The 24960-nt window shown below is 38.9% G+C and overlaps 1 protein-coding gene across 24 annotated transcripts in view; it reads left to right on the top strand.

The window, feature by feature from the left end:
- Positions 1 to 24960, top strand: part of NRIP1 (nuclear receptor interacting protein 1) — a 226722-nt gene that overhangs the window by 124928 nt on the left and 76834 nt on the right. For 20 of the 24 annotated variants that reach the window (XM_021279064.4, XM_021279062.4, XM_005030282.6 and 17 more), the window contains one exon: positions 14120 to 23097. The exons of 3 other annotated variants lie outside the window; for them this stretch is intronic. In XM_021279064.4, coding sequence (XP_021134739.2) covers positions 14486 to 17944 — 3459 coding nt within the window. In that variant the 5' untranslated portion in view covers positions 14120 to 14485 and the 3' untranslated portion in view covers positions 17945 to 23097. Of the gene's footprint in view, positions 1 to 6351; positions 6662 to 14119; positions 23098 to 24960 lie in introns of those variants that run through there. One more of the 24 variants, XM_027449300.3, reaches the window with a different exon arrangement.

Genomic DNA, 24960 nt, shown 5'->3' with positions numbered 1-24960 from the left:
TGTATGTCAAATCTATTTTTGGGATGGACAAACGAAGTTCAGTTTAATAGGATTTATACTGCGGCTTCAGGGGATGCCTCACTATAATATAAAAATAAAAGTAATTTGAATTATTTTCAGTGAGCTTTTCAAATTTCACAGTGACTGAAAAGAACATTGGAGATATATATGCATATATATAAATATTTAATCCTGTTTAGGAAATGCTTCTTAAAGGTATCTTCGTCTGACTAGTGAACTCTTCAGTGTTCAGTAGAGACATTCTGTCTGGAGATGGTGGTTTCCGTCTAGAAAATCTCAGCAGTGGCAATGTTCCTTTTTGCTTTCATTTGACAAAAGTGTGGTTTGGCACTTACAGACGTAGGTCCTGCCCTCTGTCCTTCCCCACACCACTGCAGCAGTCACGCATCCCCACACGGAGAACTGTGAAACAACCAGTCAACAGCTTCTTTGGGGTTCACATTGGTGTCAATGAGGTCTTTAGTCCTACTTGTCCTGTAGGAGCTTTCTGTAGGAATATATGTCAATGTAAGGAAGGCAGCAGGAGTAAGCAGCTGAAAATCCATAGAGCAAGACAACGCTACGTGTTTTGGCAGTAGCTTCATGCTTAAATCAGCCAAATTCCTGTGGAACCATATTTTTATATGCCTTTAAATGTGCAGCTTCTGAACTAGTCTGTTTTATTTATTATTAAAGTTCTTCATGGTGACTGAGGTTGACTCTTTTTTGTTCTACAGAGGGATTGGACTCACTAGCAGACAGTTAATGATTCACCAGTGCTGTGCATGTTCAGTAGGGTTCTTGAGAACAGGCTTAATTTTAGACATATCTAACATGGACGTGAAGCTGGTTTTGTAACTGACACTGTAGGCATATGGCTTTATAAAGGCTTAGTGAAGTTGTTGGTTTGACGTGTACTATGAAAGATGGTCCCAAATTAGCTAATGCTTACATGTAAGTAAGAGATGATAGGTTTATTTTTAATAGCTCTTTCATTTTGCTGGCTGCGTTCTTGCATGTGGAAAATCACACACTTAGAATCAATTCCACATCTATGTTGTTTTGTTTTATATCATCTTAAAACGTGTACCTATTTCAACTTTCTTGACATTAATGGAACAATCAGTAATGATAAACAGTTATTTATTGCTATTTTGTAATTATGTCCTTCATATAGCACTCACAAAAGACAGATATAAAACATATTAGTAAAAGCTCTATTCCACAACTTCATGACAGCATATCATCGTTCTGCTTAAAATGCTTGTCATTTTTATCAACATAAAATTTGAGAAATTACTTCAAAGTTCATGCCCTTGTATTAAGGGGTAGTTAAACACTTGCCCTTGCCAGCCTTCCACTGTTCCTACCACGATTTTGTTGCAGTGTATACAGAGCCATAGTTTGCTTTTTTTTTTTTTTTCTTGTGAAGTCAGTATTTTAACTGTTCCAATTTGACTCATGACTTAGGTCAATTTGACTCGTGGCTCAGGATGAGTAGCAACCCAGTTCCTGAAGTTTGAGAGTATCATTAATTGTCTATTCGTCTTTGTATACATCTGTGTGACTTAAAAGGCTTTTAGTGTTTTAGCTGGGGATTTGTTTTGAATGTTTGCAGATTAATTCTGGCCCACTGGTAAAATGAGGAATTTGTGACATTCTGTACAGGATGTTGATGGCTTTTTCTCTCCAGGTTTCACTAAAATTGGTTCTTAAGTTGTATAATCATTTCTGCTCGATTTTATTACTGCTTTAGAGAAAAAATATTTTTAATTGTAATTGAACTACAAGAAACCTTCTTGTTAAAGCAGATTTTTCCTTTCCCACTTAATAGAAGTTATATGAGCTTTTTCTGTGTCCTTAGCCTTTAGAAACATGACCTATAAAAGGCTGAAGTCTCTCACTAACATAGAAACTATATTGCCCTTTCACTTAAAAAATAAATAAATAAATAATCACCCAGACTTTTAACATGGATTTATACTTTTTTTTAAAAACATATAATTGAATACTCCACGAGTGTGATCCACCTTCCTGTGGAATTGCTGTGTGTGTTTTCTGTTAGTTGAAACCTATTCTGCTGAAAGTCATGAAAGTGGCTCTTATTCACAGCTAGCCATGGAACACATGGTCCCAAGTGGAACACAACCACTACTGGCATTAAGAAGTGTGCCTTACTTTTAATCAGGTGTAGCTTGGCCTTTGTGAAACCAATTATTGGTTAAAATAACATAAAATTAATTACACGACAAATTACTGAGCATGTGTGTACAGTTATTCCACCAAATCCAAGGAATACACAATTTTATTGTAGTGCTGTGGAGAAATGGCTGTATCTTCAGATTCCTCTAACAAGAGGGAAGGTCAGAGATGTGTGGAAGTGCATTATCTGCATTGATCATAACTCAAAAGCATGATTGTCCTGAAGAGAACATTGATTTCTTCACTGTATATTAATCAAGTTTCATTCTTGGGGAACTGAGACAGTTAAATGTATAATCAGTGATAAGCATTTGTGGGGGTAGGGAGGAAGGGGCAATGGGAATCTGGTTGTCAGTTTTCTTTTAATTGCTTATTGCTGTGAAAGTAGCACTTTCACAGCAATAAGCAATTAAAGTTACAGAGAATGGAAAGATGCATCCTCTGTCTGTTGTGCTGTACCTACCTATGTATTTTGTTGCGTATCTATCCCTCTATCCTGCAATCAGATCTTGCTATATTTTTTGTGCCCATTTGCTCTTGGTGTCTTGAATAGGAAGACTCAATTAACAAAGGCCTTTCTGTCCACTATACTTCTGAGCTTTGATCCAAATGCTACCAAAGTTAGTTGGCATTTACTGATATAGGCTACCTGGGATTTCTACCCTTACTTTGGAGGAAGGACTGTTTTCATTTTTCAGCCTTAACGTTTAGTTTCTGCCTATCCTGCATTCAACAGCAGAAAAGATCATTGAGCAGTGTTTCATGAAACAGTTTTAGATGTCAAATACTCAGTTCCTTCACAGGTGGTATCTGTAGACTGAACATCTGTTCACCTTCATAGTAGAACTGGCAAAGAGCATGTTTCTGAGTTCATATCTAAATGACAGCAGATCCTGATCAAGAAATTAACTTGAAGACACTCTTTAGTTCTGTAAGTGTTGCAAAAAGAACTGTTCCTCCAGTAGTATTTGTGAGAAGAAATTCTTGTGCACGAGTCTGTGCTGAGGAATTGACTGAAATTTCCATGAAATACTCAGTTACAAGTGTAAAATGAAAGTTGAGTGAATAAGGTGGGGTCTTCCGATACATAAGCATGATGTTTCTGTGAAGTTCAATGCTTCTACTTACTAGATTAAAAAATACTAGTTTAAGGTAGGCTGACATGCGCTATGGTTTTAAGACTGCCTGCACACTGTGTGGAGGATTTTGCTGGGAGAGGTTGAATGCTGGAACCAGCACTGTGTTAGTAGTGATGCGTTGGAGCAGGCTGCCCAGGGAAGCAGCTGAGTCACTGTCCCTAGAGGTACTCAAAAGATGTGTGGATGTGGTGCTTTAGGGACATGGTTTAGTGGTAGACTTGGCAGCATTGGTTAATGGTTCAACTTGAGGATCTTAGAGGCCTTTTCCAACCTAAATGATTCTATGATTCTATACCCTGCTTCCCAGGCTAACCTCTGTGGGCTTCCTTGCTGCCAGGCTAGACGTACTCTGGCACCCAAGCTATCTTGGCTGTCTTCTGTACACATCGGGCTGCAGAACGGGCATATCTTTCTCTCTGACAGCCACTGTTCTCAGATGGCTGTCATTTATGCTCTTACTGACCCCTCTCCTGGAGAGGCACACCTCCAAGTCAAATAAGGTTCCTTTCCAAAGAGCACTTCCCCAGGGTCTGTAAAAGTCACAGGTTAGCCAGCACAGCTCAGGCCTATGGTCTTTCATGTAAAAATACTTTGCCTCAGAGTTTGAGGTGTTCCAGATCCTGCTTCTCTCCTCCCATATGCGTAGATGTCCCCTATCTGCCCTGCTGCTTCCCTGAAAGGCTATCTGCATAAACATGAAAATCTCTCTGACATTTCCTCACCTCATTTAAACAGACAGTGGAAATATTATATTCCCTCTTGACATATTATGTATCATCCCAAAGCTCCACAATTCCGTGCGGTGGTATGGCATGGTCTGGGTGAGTCACAGATTCCCGGACTGTGGAGAAGCCCATGTGAAGTCTGAGAACGGAGTGACGCTGAGATTAGATGTCTGGATCCCCCGCTTCACACCCCACAGGGACGATGCATGAACAGCTGCTCCTTCCTTGTGTGACTGGGGCCACAGTTAACAGCTACACTCATTAGCATTTATACCGCAGAAGGCTTTAAAACAAAAGCCCAAGTAAACCTAACTAGTCCATACTTGCCAGAACAATTGGGTTATTTTTCGGTCCAATGGCCTGTCATATCTTATTCCCCTAGGAAAATAAACATTTCTTGTGTCTGCTGTGGTGTTGGTTCCGTGTTTAACACCAGTTTTACGTGACTTAAGACTTCTCAGTGTTTTGTGTGCTTTAATAAAATGCTATCTCTTTGCATCTCTTCAAGCTATCGAGTCAACTGTTATGGGACCAGTTCTCTGCAGAATTTTTAAAAAGCTGTTTAAGCAGCTGAAACTGTCAGAAGGTCGTGATGGGGCTGGTTTGGCATTCTTCCCTTCAACTCAACCCCCCTTCTCCTGCCTAACGCTCTGAACAAGAGAAACCAAGGCCCCGCTTGTGTTTGGCAGTACACAGCCTAACAAAGCAGCAGGGAAAAGGCTTTCCTGCCTCATATGCTTGTGAATACTTTGGAGCCCTGAAATTACTGCTGTTGCTAACCCCGCCACAACCCAAAGGGCTATTTTGAAGAGCAGGCGGTGATCCGGCATGCAGCAGGACTGCTAGGTAGCACCAAGGGAAGAGCCCCGGGTGCACAGGGGCTCAGCTGCTTCTGCAGGGCCTGGGGAGCCCCTGGGGAAAGCCTGGCAGCACCTCCTCCTGCTGCAACATGATCCCCAGCCTGCCCTCTCCTGACAGGGCCTTTTAAAAGTGGTTGGCTATCCTTTCCATGTTTAAAATGTCTTTTGGAGTCAGTAGGCATGAACAACATGCCAGGTTGTTGGGAGGAAGCCTGTTTTTGCTTTCACAGTGGTATCCTACGATCACAGGGAACAAGTTGCATTTTTACAAATTTGTAGTGAAGAAGGCTTGTTGATTCCCAAGCTTTCTAGTGTGCAATTGTGGAAGAAGTCACCTGTTACTGATTTTTTCTCAGTAATCTGATTACATTTGCTTTTTTCTCCTTTAAAAAATAAAAAATAAAAAAAAATAAATTTTCAAATGGAACCTTCAAAATGTCTTGACAGCCTGAATCAAACCTGTGAAGAGGTCTCAGCTGCTCCATTCATCTCAATAGATTTCTGAGATAAAGCGGGGATTTAGCAAAACACTTAAATACTTGATTCTCTTAAAGCACATGCTTAAGTACTGTTGAAGTACCTGCACGCTAGTGCAGCTCTGTGGTTTTGGTACAGTGGGTTGTTGAATCAGGCCTCTTTCACTGCTTATAACCTTAGCAAAAAGTCAACTGAAGTGCTTATACCACCACTCTGAATACATCCTTCCTGCCTGCTAAAGTCAAAGACAAATTGAGCTCAATTCCAAATAATTCTGGGACAGCCACTCTCACTTTCCATGCTCACGTTTAGTTCACTGAATGATTTTCTTGCAATTTCCATTTCTAGTGCATCTAGGAATCTTTCTGTAGACCGTAACTTCATTGTGCTCTGCAGCATCTCACTGCTGACAGTTTATAAAGATCAGGAACCATCAAAAATCCTATGTAAAAGGTGCTTTCTTACAACTATTATTGAAGCTGTGGAGAAACCCACAGCCTTTAATATATTTATTCTCAATTATTTTTCTGAAGTTTGCATCTATTATTAATCAATCTGTGATAAATTAGTAGGGGTTTGTTCATTGTCCTTGAGAATTTAAAGAATCTACTGAGGAGATAAGGTTTCACAACTCATGGCATTGTAACATGGGGACAAATGGGGAAGGGGGGTTGGGTGAACATCCTTGTTAAAACAAAGATTTTGTAAGATACCACCCACCCACTGCGAGACATCCTGTTTTGCCCCCACCTGAACACAAGCACAATGCGTGATCACCAGAGGAAGAATAACGACCCCCAACAACAGACTGCGCAGTCTCAGGACAGGTCTCGACAAGTCGACAAATCGACAAGTCTCGACAAGTCGACAGGTCTCGACAGGTCTCGACAAGCCGGAACTTCAATGCTGTAAAACAGCGACACTGGAAAGGGGAAGTTGCGTGCTGTGGTGGAGCGGAGACTCCCCAGCCGCCCAACGCTGTTTTGCTTGTGTCTGCTTACTTGATTAATAAAATAATTTCAATAGACCAGTAAATTGTGTGGTCTAACTTATAACAATTTGGTGCTGTGACTCGGATGAAGGCAATCTGATTGAAAGAGCTTTGGAGGGGGCGCCCCACTGATTTCAGCGGCCTTCGGTAGGACTACTTTCATTCAAATCCTTCACCGACGAACCCAAAATTAGACACAAGCAAATGAAACTGGTAAACCCCAGGCAACCTTTGTGCACGAAGCCCGAACGAAGACCCACGGGGTGGGTAAGTATAGGCCGGTGATCCGTTCGGTTGGGGTTGGGTATCCCGAACACAACAAACGAGACGTCCAATTGCGGACGAAGCGAGTGTGGACCCCTCGGTAGTGCGGTTCCCACATCCCACGAGGGACTGGGCCACGAAAAGGGGGAAGCGATCCATGCACGTGTGTGTGTGAAGGTGTTCCGGAAGATGGGACAGAAGAAGAGTAAGCTTTCTGGTCCCATGGGTGGGGTAACGTCTGATGTTAGGTTACCCCGGGATTAATGATTAAAAATTGGCAGGATTCCCCTTTTAGGCGGGGAAGGAATAAAGTAAAAATGATACATTATTGTGTTGAAGTTTGGGGTGGTAAACAGATTCGAGGAGACCACCTTTACTGGCCTGTATTTGCGTCTTTTGAAGATTGGGTTTATCAGGCCTAAATATTTATGTAAACTCAAAGGAACCCTTTTGTCTGGAAGAAAGTGAGTATGCGCACCTCTGGATAAATTCAGATACGAGGATGCATCTATATCCTCTAAAAGAAAAAGGAGGGCAGGATAAAAAGAGAAAGGACTTGGAAGTCCCGACACCGCCCCCGCCCTATATTCCACCGCCCGCATCAATGGCTCCTGTCCTTAATGGACTCCACGAATTAGCTAACCCAGGAGAACTGGAATCGTATCATGAAACACAGGGGCCGGTAACCAGAAGCAGGGCAAGAAATCAGAAATCTGCTTTAAGGGAGGGATTATATCCCCTACAAGAAATAGCGATGGGGGGACCCCAGCCAGGAATGGAATATGTGGCCATCCCCATTAACTCCGGGGATGTCCGAGATTTTTAGAAAAGGACAGGAGGATGGTAAGTGAGCTTTAATGGCAGCTGGCATAATGTTTGCAGCTGCTGAGGAATAATTCTAACTGGAATAATAACTGTACATTGTATATTGTATATATAAAAGCCCGGGCATTTTTGTTAAAGTATTCTTTTATACATATGTTAATATGTAAATATAAGAACTGCCATTGAGGTGTATATCTAAGGGAACAAAATTTGCCCAGGCATATTATCGGCTCATCAGGTTTAAATGTCCTCAGTATAATTGTCTACAGGCAGTTAATTTACAGTGGTCTGATTTTACTTGTGTATCTATATATTGTGGATTTTGGAGGGATTGGGATTGACTAGTAAAGAGCTTCTAGGAAAACAGTGGAATATTAACCACTGTAGATTACAATAGGAAAGTTCAAAGCAAAGAAATCCCGAGGAAAAGCCCTCTAGGATGTATACTAACACATTGGAGGGATATGGTGGGGTGAGAGGGTACAAAAAGTAAAGAACTCTTATCAAATATTGTAATCAATGGTGGCCACTTTATAAACTAGAGGATGGAGCGGAGTGGCCCCTAAATGGAACTATTAATTATAATACCATATTACAGTCAATGTTGTTTTTGTGGAAAGAAGGAAAATGGGATGAAATATGGTATATTGATATGTTGTTTCAGTATCTTGGAGGGAAAAGGTATGGAATTAAGTTGGACTCTGACTGAGCCTTTGGTGCTGGTATTAGAAAAGTACAGGCTGGAGAAAGATAAAGGAAGTGTTAAAAGGGTTGCTGAAGGTGTTAAAGGTGTGGCATGTAGTATTTAACAGCTGTTTGAAATTGAATGAGCAGGGAAAGGTGATGTAGGCATTATCTAAGTAACAGTCTAGAAGTTTTGGTATGTTTGCATATTTGCTGTGGTGTTTGGTCAGTTTCCCAAGCATCGGGGAGGGGGGAACAGCCTGCTCCACCAGGGGCCTCTCCAGCGGCCGCAGGGGGGCTTCGGCTGCAGCGCCTGGAGCGCCTCCTCCCCCTCCTTCTGCTCTGACTTTGGTGTCTGCGGGGGGGTTTCTCGCTCTCCCAACTGCTGTTGAGCAGCAGGCTTTTGTTTGTTTCTTTGTTTGTTTTCGTGGATGTGCTCTCACAGAGGCACGGACTGTATTGCTCATGGCTTGGCTCTGGGCAGCAGTGGGCCCCTTTGGGGCCAGATGAAATTGCCCCTTATCTACCACGGGGAGGTTTCTGGGTTTTTCTCACGGGGGCTGCCACTGCAGTTTCCCACTCCCACACCCCTCACACCCCCCGAACCTTGCCGTCAAACCCAATACACTGGGGCAGTTAAGTCATTACTGACTTGTAAAGCATCAGGGATTAAATTAACTAATGAAACCATAAATGTGATGGGGGTAGAAGGTACTGGGATAACAGTGCCACTTTTGGGGAATACTAAGCTGAGACCAGGGGATGAAATGATCACTGGGCAATTATTGTATGTATCCAAGGTGGATACTAACTTGTTGGGAAGGGATTTGATGATTAAATTGGGCATTCAAATAGTAAATTGTTAGACTGGAATAACAGTGTTATTAATGGAGTGCTCTCTGGCCCCGAGAGCAAACATACATGGATATTCACCTCTGACTGGAAAGACCCTGAAATGGGGGCGGAAGCAACAATATAGGTGGACAATTTTACCTCAGGGGTTTACAGGGCCACCTATCTATTTGGGTAAATTTGAAAGATTTTGGAGCAATTACAAACTCCCAAGGAGGTATTAATGTTACAAATATGTGGATCATTTTAAGGAAAATCGATACTCCCTGATGGGAGAGAAATGCTGAATAAAGTGATAATGAGGCAAATATTAACTGTTTTACATCAGAAGAGTCATTGGGAGGTGCAAGCAATGTGTGATGTCGACAGGTCTCGACAAGCCGGAACTTCAATGCTGTAAAACAGCAACACTGGAAAGGGGAAGTTGCGTGCCGTGGTGGAGCAGAGACTCCCCAGCCGCCCAACGCTGTTTTGCTTGTGTCTGCTTACTTGATTAATAAAATAATTTCAATAGACCAGTAAATTGTGTGGTCTAACTTATAACAAATCTGTGAAAATACAATACAGAAAAGTAAAACCAGAAGTCAAAGACCCTGCCTGCAGTACAGCAAGTAATTGGACCCCACGATCCCAAGCTGCCACTGCAATCACTGTACTGTATTCCTCAACTCTGTAACGATTAAAATAACTTTCTAAACCATTGCTTGATGTGGTGAGCTGTATCCACTACATTTGGGAAGATGAGAATTGGCAGGCAGTGAGCTCTAGTGAGAGACTTTCTCTTCTAACCATTAAGATGCTGAATTCATTAAATAATTAAAGATTTTAGTTTCACATACCAGTTTGATTTCAGCTATACAAATTCATGTTTTGATTTCAGCTCAACTTAAAATTGGAAAATAAAATTAACACATGAATTTAATCACCATTAAAGGACTCTGGAATGCAATTAATAAAAGCATTTCATCTGTGTGTATATACACATCTCAAACTCTGTATTGATCATTTTAACAATGTGCGTAAGTTTAGATAATATTTTAATGAGTGTTCGTGTGGGAGATCTGCTAGCTATTGTCAATTTACTAGATGTAGTAAATATTTAATAGTTACTGTAAGATTTTTTCCGTTATATCTTGAATTAAGACTACAGAAAATACCTCTACAGTATAGAGTTTTATGAGTTATCTCTGTTAGAATATGCAGCTCTCCTGCCTGAATAATACCAGTCTAGCATTGTTAATTTGTGAAGTTTAGGGGGCTAAAGTACAGAGATTTATCTGGAAATGCTAGTCAGTAATATCAGAAAAATGACTTAAGGATGCAATTTGGCTACTTTATGTTGTAAACCGATTTTAATTTCTTAAATGACAGCAACTGATTGTCTATTGGTTAACTGTGAAAGTACAGCTTTAGTGCCTCTGTTTAGTTTTTATAGATGAGGCATTCATCAATTTTAAAAATAAATGAATGAAAAAGTGTGTTGTGTGTACACACAAGGGAAAATGCTGTTGGCTCAGATGTTGTGGTTTTAACCTGGAAGATGTGTTCTCAATTTTAATTATCTTTTGAAGTACTAATACTTTATAGTAACTAAAGCAACTTAGAGTTTATTGTTATCGTTCCATTGTAATCTTTGCAACTGATAAGTGTATCTGTAGTTTGCAAACATAGAAGAGCTCCAACAACAGCAAAATTATAATTAATATTCTGGACAGCCATGGTTTCTATAGTTCAGTGTATGTTTTAATATTCTCTTATTTTCCTACTTTTCTCACAGTTTCTTCCTAGGCATTTTTTAAAAAGATGTAGGACTGATTTCCCATGGTATGCTCCACTTTGGGAGTGTCTCCCCACGTTACAGCTTTTGTGCTGTGAATCATGCTGCTGCTTTAGTTCTGTCTAGGTAAACATGACTTAATGAGCTGTGATCGGTTTGTGTTCATGTAGATTCTGAAAATAGCCTCAGAAAACAAGCATTTTATTTATTTGTAGGATACGAGAATCTGTGAAGGGTTGGAACAACAACAACAACAACAAAAATAGTTCATATACAGTAGTTGCATGGTGAAGAAAGTATATCAAATTTATAGTTCCTCAATTCTTTCTCAATAGTTACATGCAATTTTTAGGTCTAGAGATTCATAGTTATTAGATGCTAATTTTAGAGGTTCATTGCAATAAGTCCTTACTGAGAAATTAGATGTATTTCTGTAGGGCTTTCCACTTCTCTCCACCCCATTCCTCCCCTCTCTCTCCCCCCTCTTCATTTCAGGTAGTTTCTGGAATAATATTTAATAGCACGTTTCAGTGGGTCCAGGGAATTCCTTGGTTTAGTCTATATGTTTTAAAAGGGTTGCTGAATGATTGCCTTTGTGTCCAGCTAAACATTAATTTCCAGAGCTGGTTCTGTTTCCACTTGACTACGCTTTAGATCAGATAGAGAATGAAAAGCATACTACGTTCAAAACTTACTAGAAATGCATAGTTGTGAGATTGCTTTCAAACCCTGAAATTTACTATCAGGCTTCCCATCACAAATAAAGTGTAAGTTTAGAGATGGTTTTCATTGAAATGTAATTTCTGATTCTTGACAGGTGACTTCATCACATTTGTGTGTTGCACGTTAGGCTTTGCAGTGTTTTATAATGCTGTTATAGCTGTTGCAGCACTAGATCAGAACAGATTCTTTAAAGTGTTTGGTGATGTCCTATTCCTTATGTTAACATGCTTTTCAGATTTTATTCTGTTTAATGAAGACTCCCTTGCATCAGTCTTCTGTAAAATTATGAATATTTCCTGGGCCTTTAGGAATTCCAAGCAAACAAACAAACAAAAAGCATAAAAGTGGCAAAATGCTACTTAGAGTACATCCTTAGAGCCTGTACTGGCTCTGTGTCATCTGCAGTAGTCTTTTTGAGAACCTGAGGGATTTGCATAAATGCTTTGTCTTTTTTTTTTTTTTTTTTTAATTTTATTTTTTTAATTACCCAGAGCTGCAAATAATAATGTCTTAATGGTGCATTTAGTTGTGACTTTGACTTAAAGGTAGCCTGCAAGGCACAACACGGTGAAAGATATGCAATTTTATTTTCTTAAACACAAAATACAAGGTATCAGTGCTATTTGCTCCTTTATACAAACAGCATGCTGTGAACTTAATTCCATTTTTAAATGCAAAAATGTAGCTGCAGATAAACAATTTATTTTCGGAAGCTCAAAAACTTTATTTTCTAGATACAGTGCATTCCCAAATATTTGAGGAAAGAATCTTAATTTTATTGACGTTACACTTGCTGGATACCTGATGTATATACATCAGAAGCATAATGTATTTGTTGGACTTTCTGTTCAAGGATTTGATTTTTTTGTTATTTAAACCACTTTAGATTGAAACTTTGTAAAGTCCACCCAGAGACGTACGGGTTTTTGAAGGAACAGTGAGATGATATGTAATTTCTAATTAGACAAATCCAAGTTTGAGTTATATTTGAACAAACACAGTGTCTTCTGCAGGTAATTATGTAAGTGCTGGTCAATGTACACTTGTATTTCTGAGAGAAACGTTGAGACCTTAGTAATAGCTACCAACTTTTAATTTGATATTTAGGTACATGAGGTATACGTATCTACACTACAATGAATTGCTGGTGTTTTAATTCTGTGATTTTGTTTTGTCTTTTTTTTTTTTTCAGAGAGTTCTTAATTTTTCTCTAAACCACTTAAAATGTAATAAGAATGTAGCTATGTATTTGTACAGAGGGGTATATGAACTTATGAACTAATATTATGGCTGTGTAGCTGTTCTGATTCTTTACTTTTTTCATATCTGATATTTTTCTGACTTCTAGTTGTCTCTAGCTTTTGAATTAAAAAAAAAAAAATCCTCCAAGAAATCAATCATAAAACATTCATTTACTTCCTTTAAAGATGCATGGGTTTCACCTGTGTATGTCCGTTTGGAAACTTGTATTTACAAGTTTAAACGTGCTTTTAGTTTGTGAAAGAGAATTGCAGAACTAGATACATTGAAAGACACTAAGCTGTTCACATATTGAATATTTATACCAATTTAGAAAGAGGAGGAGTAGGCATGTGTGCTATAATGATTTCAATATTGAACTGTGTTGAACTGTTCATGCTATCGTTGACTGGTGTAATAGTAATATAACTTAAATCCTAAAGAGATGTGTCTAACATAAAAGCCATTGTTTTGTTTTTCAAAACAGCTTTTTATAGCATAATGTCTTATTCAAGGAAGTATTTTGTAGAGATGTTCTACAAGAATTGCTTTGAAAATAATAGTCTTCAAGGAAGGCCTGTTTTTTCACCATTTTACATTTAATACATGGAAATGATGTAAAAATAAATATCTTCCAACAAAGATCTACCAAGAAGCATCATTTTCTCCATTTCTATTGCCTTTATCTTCTAATAATAACAGTTTTAAATAATAAAGATTTCCTCCATGCTGTACTATCATGCCAAGTTTTGCATTACTAGATAATCCTGGGCAGCAGCGGCAATTTGGTTTTTAATTCTGGCAGTATCATCTACCTGCTAAACAGAAGTGTGGTCATACATGTTGCTACTTATTTTGAAAACAAGTATTTGAAACAGATTCAACATGAACCTAAACGCTGCCTTCAGGCATGCCTTTTCCCATTAATTCTCTTCTACAGCAATTGTGTTCATACCTGTGTATTTACATAGAAAGAAGAAAGATCAACGCAACTGTGAAATAAAATTTTGTATTTTTTTCTAAGCAATATTTAGATTTTATTTCCATGGTTGCCATTCCCTGTTTTGAACTGTAGGGTAGAGAAATTCAATGAGCATGGTAGCTATGCTTATAATAGTGAAAATGATTGAGACAGAAAACTTTATGTAGAATTTGAGTTTAAAGTAGATAAAGTTCTTCAGATTAGATGGCATGGACTCTCTGCTTTACTCAATTATTAATGTATTCCAGCATGTGGTTATCACTGAAATATCCTGTATCTTTCTAAAATGGTATGTTAAAAAAAAATCTGATGCAATTTATTTAGATCTTACCCTAATTCTTTTTTCTTGACCACTGTTTTTTGTCTTTGTTTCACTTAGGAATTCTATGTGCTTGATGGAGATGGAAAAAGATGAAAAACAAACTGGATTCATGGAGAAGGGTGAAGAAGGCAAATACTTAATGGAACTTCATTACCTTAGAAGCGTGTTCTAAATACTCTTCCTAGACATCTTTCATAAATATTCAATATATCAACACAGTGACATGATTGGAAATCTGGCTTATCAAACAGTATACACTGGAAGAAGCCTACTTGGAATGTGACTTTATTGTTTCTAAGAGTTTGTGAGAAAATGCTATAGACATCTACCTATTATTTATTAACTCTGCATCTCAATTCAGCTGCAGCAAACTAGTCTTTGAAGTGAATAGAAACAGAGCCCTTTTGGATACTTTTGTTGAACATGACTCATGGAGAAGAGCTTGGCTCTGAGATGCACCAGGATTCTGTTGTTCTAACTTACCTAGAGGGATTACTAATGCATCAAGCAGCAGGAGGCTCAGGTACTGCAGTTGACAAAAAGTCTACTGGGCATAGTGGAGAGGATCAAAACTTTAAGATTTCTGGAAATATACTTCCCAACTGTCAAAGTAATGGTCCAGTTCTTAACACAAATACGTATCAGGGATCTGGCATGCTGCACCTCAAAAAAGCAAGACTGTTGCAGTCTTCTGAAGACTGGAATGCAGCAAAGAGAAGGCGGTTGTCTGATTCCATTGTGGATTTAGATGGAAAAAAGGAAGCGTTGCTAGCTGGCATGGTTGAAAATGTGCCTAAAGGCAAACAAGATAGCACATTACTTGCCTCTTTGCTTCAGTCATTCAGCTCTAGACTGCAGAGTGTTGCTCTGTCACAGCAGATTAGGCAGAGCCTTAAGGAGCAAGGATATTCCCTTAGCCATGATTCTTTACAGGTGGAGAAGGATTTAAGGTGCTATGGTGTTGCATCCAGTCACCTGAAGACCCTTTTGAAGAAGAGCAAAGCAAAGGATCAGAAGTTGGACAACAGCCTGCCTGATATAACAAAGAACCTGCCCAATGAGAGGTTTATAGAATCTCCTCATGCAGTGCAGAGTGGACCTAAAGTGATAAATGAGCCACTGTCCTGTGCTGCAAGATTACAAGCTGTTGCAAGTATGGTAGAGAAACGATCCAGTCCTGCTGCTTCACCAAAGCCCAGTGTAGCATGCAGCCAGCTAGCTTTACTCCTTTCAAGTGAAGCTCACTTGCAGCAGTACTCCAGGGAACATGCTTTAAAAGCACAAAATGCAAATCAAATAGCAAGTGAGAGACTTGCAGCTATGGCCAGATTACAAGAAAGTGCTCAGAAAGATATTGGCCAATACAATTTAGCAAAAGGAATGACAAGCCATCTCAATGGTCAAACAGGATCATCAAACAAAACGGTATCAAGCAAAAGCAATATGGCACCATTTCAGAGTTCAGTAGGAATCACGCATTCGCCTCCCAAAAATGTGGGATTCAAAAGTACTTTGGAAAGGAGAAGTAATGTGAAAACCTCTCCCAGCAACAGTTTGCTCTTACATCTTCTGAAAAGCCAGAATACTACCAAACAATTAAAAGTGCATGAAGAGAGCAGCACACCGACAACTATCGATGAGTATTCAGATAATAATCCTAGCTTTACCGATGACAGCAGTGATGACGAAAGCTCCCATTCTAACTGTCTTCCCATAGACTTATCCTTTAAACAGAGGACAGATAAACCAGATGCAGGTCCGCCTGCATCATTGGATAACTTGACTCAGTCTTTGCTTCATAGCTGGGACCCAAAAGTTTCCTGTCCAGAGAACAAGGAAGACAAAGACACTCCAAAGGCATCTAAGCTGAATCCCCATCAAAAAGTAACACTACTTCAGTTGTTACTTGGGCATAAGAGTGAAGAAAAGGTTGACAAAGGTAATGAGCCTCAGGGACCACACAGTGCAGCTGATGTGGCAAAATTCACTGTACAGACTGGTAAAAGGACTCCTGTTACTGACAGTCCCAGTGCAAATAGAATGACTCCACTAAGCACTCCACCTTTGCTTGCTTCTACAAAAGCAGACTCTCCTATAAATCTCTCTCACCAGTCGTTAGCCATCAAGCGTAACTCACCACCATATGCCTGCAGCATCCAGCCAGACAGGCTGGTGAATCCTGCATCTAAACATTTGATAGACCTTTCTAAAAGCAAAGAAATTCAAGGAGCCAAGCTGAGCAGAAATGATAGTCCACAAAACTCTTCAGCTTTCAGTGCCAGCAAGCTGTTGCAGAATCTTGCTCAGTGCGGTATGCAGACTTCCATGTCAAGTGAAGAACAAAGACCTAGCAAACATCTGTTAGCAGGGAACACAGATAAACCTGTAGGCTTGATTGATAGATTGAACAGCCCTCTGCTTACAAATAAATTGAGTACGCATGAAGAAAATAACAAAATATTCAGTTGTCAGTCTGTACCCACTGAACAAGGACTTCCAGGTTCGGAAATAGAAAATCTCCTTGAAAGGCGCACTGTCCTTCAGCTGCTTCTGGGAACTCCCAATAAAGGTAAAAGTGAAAAGAAAGAGAGGGTGCTTTTAAGAGATGAAGGTTCTCAGGAACAGACAGATAAGGCTTTGAATGAGCAAATATTGACAGTGAAAATAAAAACTGAACCATCTGAAGAATCAGATGTTCCTTATAATTCAAATGCACAACAAATAAGAGAGTGCAAGGGTAACAAATTTCAAGGATTTATTCATTCACTGCAGAGAAACACAGCTGCTTCTCCAGCATCTGAGGAGATGAAACCTGAGCCTCTTTCACCTCAAGATTTTTCTTTTTCCAAAAATGGTCTGCTAAGTAGATTGCTGAGACAAAATCAGGATAGTTACCCTGCAGATGAGCTGGACAGAAGTCACCGAAACAATGAGCTAACACACCTGGAATCAAAGAGTCTTTGCACAGTACCGAAGAAGAGGAAGCTTCATGCTGAGCCTTTGGAAAGTCCATTAAAAAAGATGAAAACTAATGTGTCTGATGCTGCAAACAATCATGTTTCTCCTACAGAGGCACTGTATGGACCTTTGCTAAACCAGCAAGAACTGAAATTCAGCAGAAGTGATTCTGAATTTAAATATGCTGTAAGTCATGGTTCAAATAATGAAAGTGAAAACAGGAGTTGGTCTAGAGATAGTAAAGGCTTTAATGTGTTGAAACAGCTGCTTCTCTCAGAAAACTGTGAGAGAGATCTGTCACAGCATAGGAATAACTTACTAATGGAAGGCAAGAAAAGAGGAAATAAAAGCAATGCAACAATTAAACCCGAATTCAGCATTTCTTCAGTAAACACATTAATGGGAAGTCCTGTGCAACAGAGCAATTGTGTAGATCACAGAACATTTCACTATCCAGTAGTGGTAAAAAGTCCTGCCAGTTCCCCCTTTCCTGAACATTTGGGGAGTACAGTATCTAGGCTTGAATCTGACCAGTTTAGTGTGTGTCCTGTGCCCAGTGAGAAAGGTCCCATCAGATGGGTTATCACAGGTATGGACAAGAATGATTATGAAAAAGACTCTCCAAGACTGACCAAAACCAATCCGATATTGTACTACATGTTACAGAAAGGCGGCAACTCCATTAGCAGCCAAGAAGCACAGGACAAAGAAATTTGGAATGAATCTTCATTTACTGGTAGTTCAACTCATGTTACAATCAAAGAGGAGTTAACATCTGATGCAGAGCTTGAAACTCCTTTTAATAACTTAAGAAGCCCTTACAACAGCCATATGGGGAATAAGACCTCTCATCAACATGGAGTGAATGGTGAAGTGCATGGACTTCTGGAAAAAGTGCTAACAATCAAAAAAGAGCCAGAATAAACTACAGTCTCATCGATGAGTTTACAATCAGTGGTTTTGAATCTTTGTTAAAAAAAAAAAAAAAAAAAAAAAGAAAAAAATAAAAATGAATACGAACTTGACTACTGTACAAATTGAGCATGATTTTAGAAACGCATGGCCTAATTGAAACATATTTTCATTTGATAAACTTTTTATTTTTCTGGTGATGTTATTTAAAATACATGTAGATAAAATTTGCTTTACAATAGATCGTCACAAGGAAGTTAGGTTGTAATTTGTACAAGACATCTCTGTATGCATCAAAATAAGTTATGAGTACTCTTTGATCAGAGTCTTATTTGGATCTGCAAGTCTTTGGTATAAGATAAAGTGTAAGCGTACAGCCTAGGTGGTGGTAATGCTGCGTTTCCTCCCTTTCCTGTAAAATAATCCTTATTTTTGGAAGCCTGAGCATAGAGACAGTGTACCTTTTTTTTGAATGTTTAATAAGTTTTGTGAAATTTTAAGAATAACTTTAAAGAAATGGAGCAGTCCGTCCAAGGTATTAGCTCGTCACACAGGGAAAACCTGTGCCAGTGTTAATAACTGAACTGCACTGAAATGTAATTTTTAGTGCTTCCAAATTTTATTTTATTTTTAAACCTTGTTTGTGGTCCTGCCAGAATAGCAGTGTAAAATCTATTTTTCTTCTTTGCCCTGCTTTTGACAAAAGCCTTCCTCAAATCCTTAGCTATAGTTAAGAGTTCCTCGTTACGATTGTTTGCTTTTTTTTTTTTTTTTCTAGGTTTTTATATAAAAGGCAGATTTTCATATATTGTGCAAATACTACATGAGTCTTTTGTTGGTGCATTCCTGTCATTTCCCTCCTTAACAGGGGAAAGTCAAAATGCCTCTTGGAGTACTGCATTTCAGAAAGCTTAGCACATAGATTTTGTGAGGAAAATGGTGGAAAGTTTGTGAAACAGCTAATCAGAATTGTTTGTTTAGCATCATCTTGCTTCTTTTAACGAAGAATACCATCCGCACTAAAGCAGCACATCAGGCTTCCACTCAAATATAGAATAGGATTTTAATGAAAAAATGTGTTGGCCTCTTCCTACAACTAGGGGAAAAAAATCCATATTCTGCCAATATTTACTACTCTCCGAACAGCTGATGCACAGTTTAATGCACTGCCTTTTCTCTGCAGAAAACTTGGTATCAGAATAATATTTCAGGTTGCACTGAGGATAAAATTGTAGTTTTGTCATGTTTTGTAATGGGTAGTGGGACATGTCTCAGAAATTCTCCTCTGCCCTTTTCATCAGTCCCCACCTGTGCTGTGATTTGTAACATCTGGCAATATCAGCCTGAGATGGGAATAACTGAAAATTGCAGTCAAAGCGGAGACACCTTAAAAGAATTGCTGACTGGGGAAGAGCCAAGCAGCACTGTTAACACTGTCAGTGTTAACTCCATTCGGAGCCCTTACTTCTCCCGGGGGAGGAGGAGGACAAAATCTGGTTCCTCTAAATTATATGCTTTAAAAGTTTTACTGAACTTTTAACTCCTCTGAAAGAATGTTCTCTGTAGCTTTTAATTTCATTGATAATTCCCTGTGCTATCAGAAAACAGCTTAATAGCTGGCTTGCACAGATAATGAAAGCTGCACTCTTTGTAATGTTGACCATTTTCACCATTGAGAGCTGATGACATGACAAAACTCTGCTATTTCTTGTTTCACTCAAGTTTGCAGAGATGAGTGGTGGGGCATTTTGCTCTCTTCCTTCCTGGTTTTGTTTCAGAGACACTTTTCCCAGCCTTTGGGCTCACCTAGACAGAGTGAGCTGTTGTCCCCTTCTCACCCTCTGCCCACTGCCTAGGATTAGTTTCCCTTCTTTCCAGTGCAGTCCCTACTGAAAAGGACTTCTGCCTGCCAGCTGGAAAATGCACCACAATTCTGTTTAACCCTCCTGGGGATATCTTCTTTTAGGGAACACAAATGTTTGGCAGTATCCAATATAAAACATTCCCCTGGTTTATATGAGAAATAACAGAGCAACTTAAAGATATATTTTTATGTTATTTGGGTGAAGCGTAATATATTAATGGGCTGTACAAAGAAGATTTATATTTTAAAGCCTTCATGCAAATCTAATATCACTTTAAATGTCATTGTCTGAAGAGTATTATAGAAATAAATTTTGTCTTTAATATTTGCATTTATAAGTGGCCCAATGACAATTCAGATGTCTCATAGAATAGTCATTAATGATATAAAGTATATTTTGCATTGACAGTGGAACTGAATTCTTTTTATATGAGTCAACCCAACAGAAGTATTAAAAAAAAAAAAAAAAAGGAAAAAAAAAGATGGCATTTTCCATCCATTAAACATCTCTTAAAGTCTTAATCGATTATTTTTCTTGAAACAACATGTATATAGCTAGGAAATATATACAATATAGAATAATAGATGCTCCCCGGAGTAAACACAGGGCTATAATTTGTTTGAAGGGCTCCACAGAAAAATGCAGCTTAAATGGAGGTGAAATAATCTGTGAAAATTTCATCAAAGCAAGGTTCAGATGAAAAGTAGGGAAGAGAGTCTAACCCTAACAAAAAGTAATATTGGAGTCTAGGAGTGTGCTTTACCTATGTATTTATTCTATGGTAGTCTGTTGTTATAATATATACTTTGGAACATTTAATTTTTAAAGTTTTTAAATTTTTTTAAAGTTTTATAAAACATTTAAGTTAAAATGTTAAGTTTGACCAGTTAATGATTTAGCTTTCTTTTAAGTGGTGTTAATGAAAGGGTATTACAATTCTCACACATCTTTAAACTATAATACACAAGAATTTAATTGTAGGTCATGCTGTTCATAGAGGAATCTTGCCTGTTGTGGTCACTGCAATCTCAAAGCAGTGTGTAGCATAACGATGAGGCCCTTGAGAGGGAAGGGCATGCTAACTTAATGCTCTTCAGTTGGCTGCTAAAAGGGCAACAGTCTTCTATGTGAAATTCTCCAGCATCACCTGTGTTACCGCCCCCTAGGGAAGAGAGTTCTTTTTCAAAATCTGCTCCATCCACATTTACAGCCTTCAAACCTGAGGACTGAAGGCTTTTTCATTATTTTTTATCTTGTAGCTTGGGTGAGTGAAAAGGAGTCACAGTTGTCATCCTTGGGATATCTTCCCTCAGTTCTTCCATCAGAAAAGGGAGGTGCGGGAGCTGGGTTTGCTGCCCCAGCAGAAGAACTGGTAGGGCTTGCCAAGTTTTCCCAAGCAACCCAAAAGATCCTTGATTTCCCCCCGTCGCTGCCACAAACCAAGGTCATTTGTTGCATAATGCTCTGTGTTCTCATCAAATCTGGTCTCCTTGGTTCAGTAGATACCTACTGCTAGGATATGTGTTTCAGCTGTGCCCAGTACGCTTCCTCAGCCTGTGGGAGTGGAGGCTTCAAAATAAGTCTGCTATCTTAGGTTGAGGTTGCAGCTAGGCCTTTAGACTGTAGATGTGAAGACGAGCAGGGCTGTGTCAGATAAGGGGAGCAGTAGCAAGAGGTGCGGCACTGTTGGGTGCTGTTGTGTGACCTCCCCATCCTAGGAGCAGGGAGGGAGGAGAGGAGGTTGCAATGCAGTAGTAAACGGGGGAGACTTCTGGAGGAAAGCTGCCTCCACCTCATGGAACAGTGAAGAAGTGAGATAGGAATATGTCTATGCCACACCTAAAGCTGTAGCTGCAGCCCCTTGAGACTTGTACCGGAATTAGCTTGAACCTTTCTTAACTCTGAGTAGTTGCAGCAGCAGTGATGCTAAGTGCCCGATGCCTTGCTCGAGGTTGGATCTCCAGGCTTGTGCTGCTTCATCTGCCATGTCACTGCAGTGCTCAAACCAGATAGGTCTGGGGTTTGACTTGTAATTCCCACACAGATATGCCTTTTGTTTCCAGAGGGAAGTGTAAGGGACTGAGGTAACCAGATTTTTAGCATCTCCTCTGCCACAGTGTGAGGCAGTGATAGGGGGGTGACACACAACTGCAGAATAAAAGCTGTGTTGCTAGAGGGCTTCTCTGCTGATACCACTTAACCTGTCAGCGCAGTTTGAGAAGTTTATAAACACTGTCAGATCAAAAGGGAGTTCAGCCATAACTTTCACTTTTCTTAGCCATTTTCTCTTAGTAATATTTTTAAATTTTTGATTTACAAATCTTTTTAAAAGAAAGAGATGAATGGTTTAAATTTTCCCTGTTAAATGTTGGTGAAAGTATTACAGCTCTCATTGACATCAGTGACATGATATTACCGGTTTGTTCTCTGCAACATCTTACAGAGGAGTAAACTGGTAAGTATATATTATATATATTTATATATAATGTAAATATATTGACTTGTTACACCTATAATATGTTGAAATTGGTTTTTAAAAGGTGATGTAAATAGTGGTTTCCTTAATGAAAAATACATATTTTGTATTGTTCTAATGCAAAGGAAAAGAAAAACCTTTTAATCTTTTTTTGTTTTGTTTTGTTTTTTTTTTGTTATGTATATTCCATGTATAAGTGTAAATATGATCAAATAGGTTTAAAAACTTTTGCATGTATGTATACAGTTGCAAGTCTGGAAGAATGTATAGAAAAATACTTTTATTTAAAGTTGTGATAACCTGCTGCATGAAAAGTGCATGGGGGACCCTGTGCATCTGTGCGTTGGCAAAAATGTCTTAACAAGTCAGGTCAGTTCAAAACACAACAGTATTCCACTTCTGGACATGACTTCTGCTGTGGTATTTTAGCTTTGTGAAAGAATGTGCTTCAAAACAAAAGGGTCTGGGAAAAAAAAACGCAAAACTACTTTTAAAACATGAAGTACTCATACAACTGTAATCAGTCACGTAAGTTCAGGATTCCATTTTACGTAATTGAAATATTGTACCAGGACTGTTCCATTGCTGTAAAACAAAGGAATATTGATTTTTCATTGCCGTACATAAGAATTTGGGATTTTACCACAACCAATTTTATTGTGATGTGTTTTCAGTAATTTATCTAACTGGTCTCATTTTTTATTAGAAATTAATTTCTTCATGTGATGTCACAAAACTGTACATACTGCAGTGTGAAGTTTTTTTAAATCTTTCAGTGTTTACTTCCTGCAGAAGATTTGAATAAATGAGAAAAATGCATTGTCTTGATGGTTTTTAAATCTGCTTTATTTCATGGGTATGTTTTGTTATTAGAGTGCTAGTGGGCTTTATGCATCAGTGCTATTAATATAAATTTCTGACAACAAAAATATCTCAAGGAACTTAGGGGGATGTATTCTTCAGCAAGGCTACTGACTGGAAACAGAATCAAGGAGCTGGAAATGAAACAATCTAAATCAGATTAGCAGCTTTACTTTACAAAGCACTCCATTATGTTTTATTCAAATATCCTGCTCCTTATTAACTTGAAATCAGTGACCATAAACTAGAAACCTTTAAATGGAATTTTTTAATTTGAAAATTGTTTTAAGCAAACATGGAAACAAATTCAAGTTGCCTGTGCAGGGCAAGAAATTCGTACTTCCCAATTAAAATCTACTTTTGCCCATATCACAAAGGGCATCAGTTGTGTTGAGCTTAGGTTCTTAAGCAAACACGGAAAACTGAACACAATTTGTCTGTGAAGACTGTAGAAAGATCTAACTGTGTTTGCATCATATTCTACAGGGTTTTTTTAGGTTAGCTTATGACATCAGTGCCACTGGTGGGTTGCAACATTAGTGCAAGTGGCATTTCCCCAGAGAATTTTTGTTCGAGGTCATACAGGTGCACTATCGAGAGCTGTATATTTGCAAGTGAGCAGTTGGGTCATGACTGTCTTGGGTAACAGTAACAGCGATTTGCATGGATCATCCTATAATTTCTGATTTCTTAAGACAGATAAACATGCTTCTGTGAGGTTCTTTGGAAGCTTTCTGGAAAGTATAAATTATAATCCATAAATTTAATTTTAAAATGATAATAGTAACTCCATAGATTTCAGGTGGGTTTTCATGAGGTATATTGCTGAACATTTTGATTGATTGTTATTGTAAATCAGATAGGGTCTGGATACTGGCTGTCTTAAAGTATGATGTCACCAGAGATGCTCAGCTGTGCTTTGGAGGGAAAAGGCCCTTATACCCAGCTTCTGCTTAGCCTCTTCTCTTCATGAATAGGCATGCACCTGATTTCAGAGATAAATGGCTAAGCCAAAATACAGCCACATAAAAATGCTGTATGCCTAAGGAGACAATCTAGTCTTCTAATAGTAATACAGCTGGGAAATCATTTCTGAAATACATGCTTCCTTGCTGACTCGATTCATTTAATTTTAATTCTACCAACCAAACAAAAACAATGGTATGCCTTTATTTCTCATGTGAATATGTCCTAGGGCACTTTCCTAGGGGCACCTGAATATCACCATTTGTTGTTGTTTTTGTTGTTCTGTTGCTCAGGGGGAGTTCAGGCACTTTTAATTTCAACATATTTATTCACAATATACTGTAACACCACGTAAAACTTGCTTTGTGTCTACCAGAACAAATAGGCCTGTGGAGCTGAGCGGATGGTATGCTAAACAGCCTTTGGAGTGACGAGAACGTTGAATGGGTGTAAATTCTAAGAGATGTTTCACTCCAAGCGAACATTTAACAGCATTTGCTTAGTGATTCACAAACTCACTCAAAAATGCCTCAAACCGCCAGTGAACTCTTCACAGACAGACCCATGGTTCTGCAGAATCTTCTTGATCTTCGGTTTGTTCCTCACACAAGATGCATGTGATGTTGGTGATTTATTACAAAACAGCCTCTGGGTAAAGAAACTGAAGTTTTGCTTCAGAGATTTCAAAACATAGGAAATAAATAGCAACCCATGTGCACAGGGCTTAGCAGACCTATCTTGTGCTCTCCAGTGAAACTAGCATTGTGGAAATCAGGGACGGATGCTGACTCAGGTGATATGTCATATGCAGGCCTGTGTATTGGGGAAGACGGTATTAGAGTAGGAAAATTTGTTGCAGT

This window comes from Anas platyrhynchos, chromosome 1 (assembly GCF_047663525.1).
Source record: "Anas platyrhynchos isolate ZD024472 breed Pekin duck chromosome 1, IASCAAS_PekinDuck_T2T, whole genome shotgun sequence".
In the NCBI taxonomy this organism is placed as follows: Eukaryota; Metazoa; Chordata; class Aves; order Anseriformes; family Anatidae; genus Anas; species Anas platyrhynchos.
The sequence above is the reverse complement of the archived record's forward strand: the minus strand, read 5'-3'. Positions and strand labels throughout refer to the sequence as shown.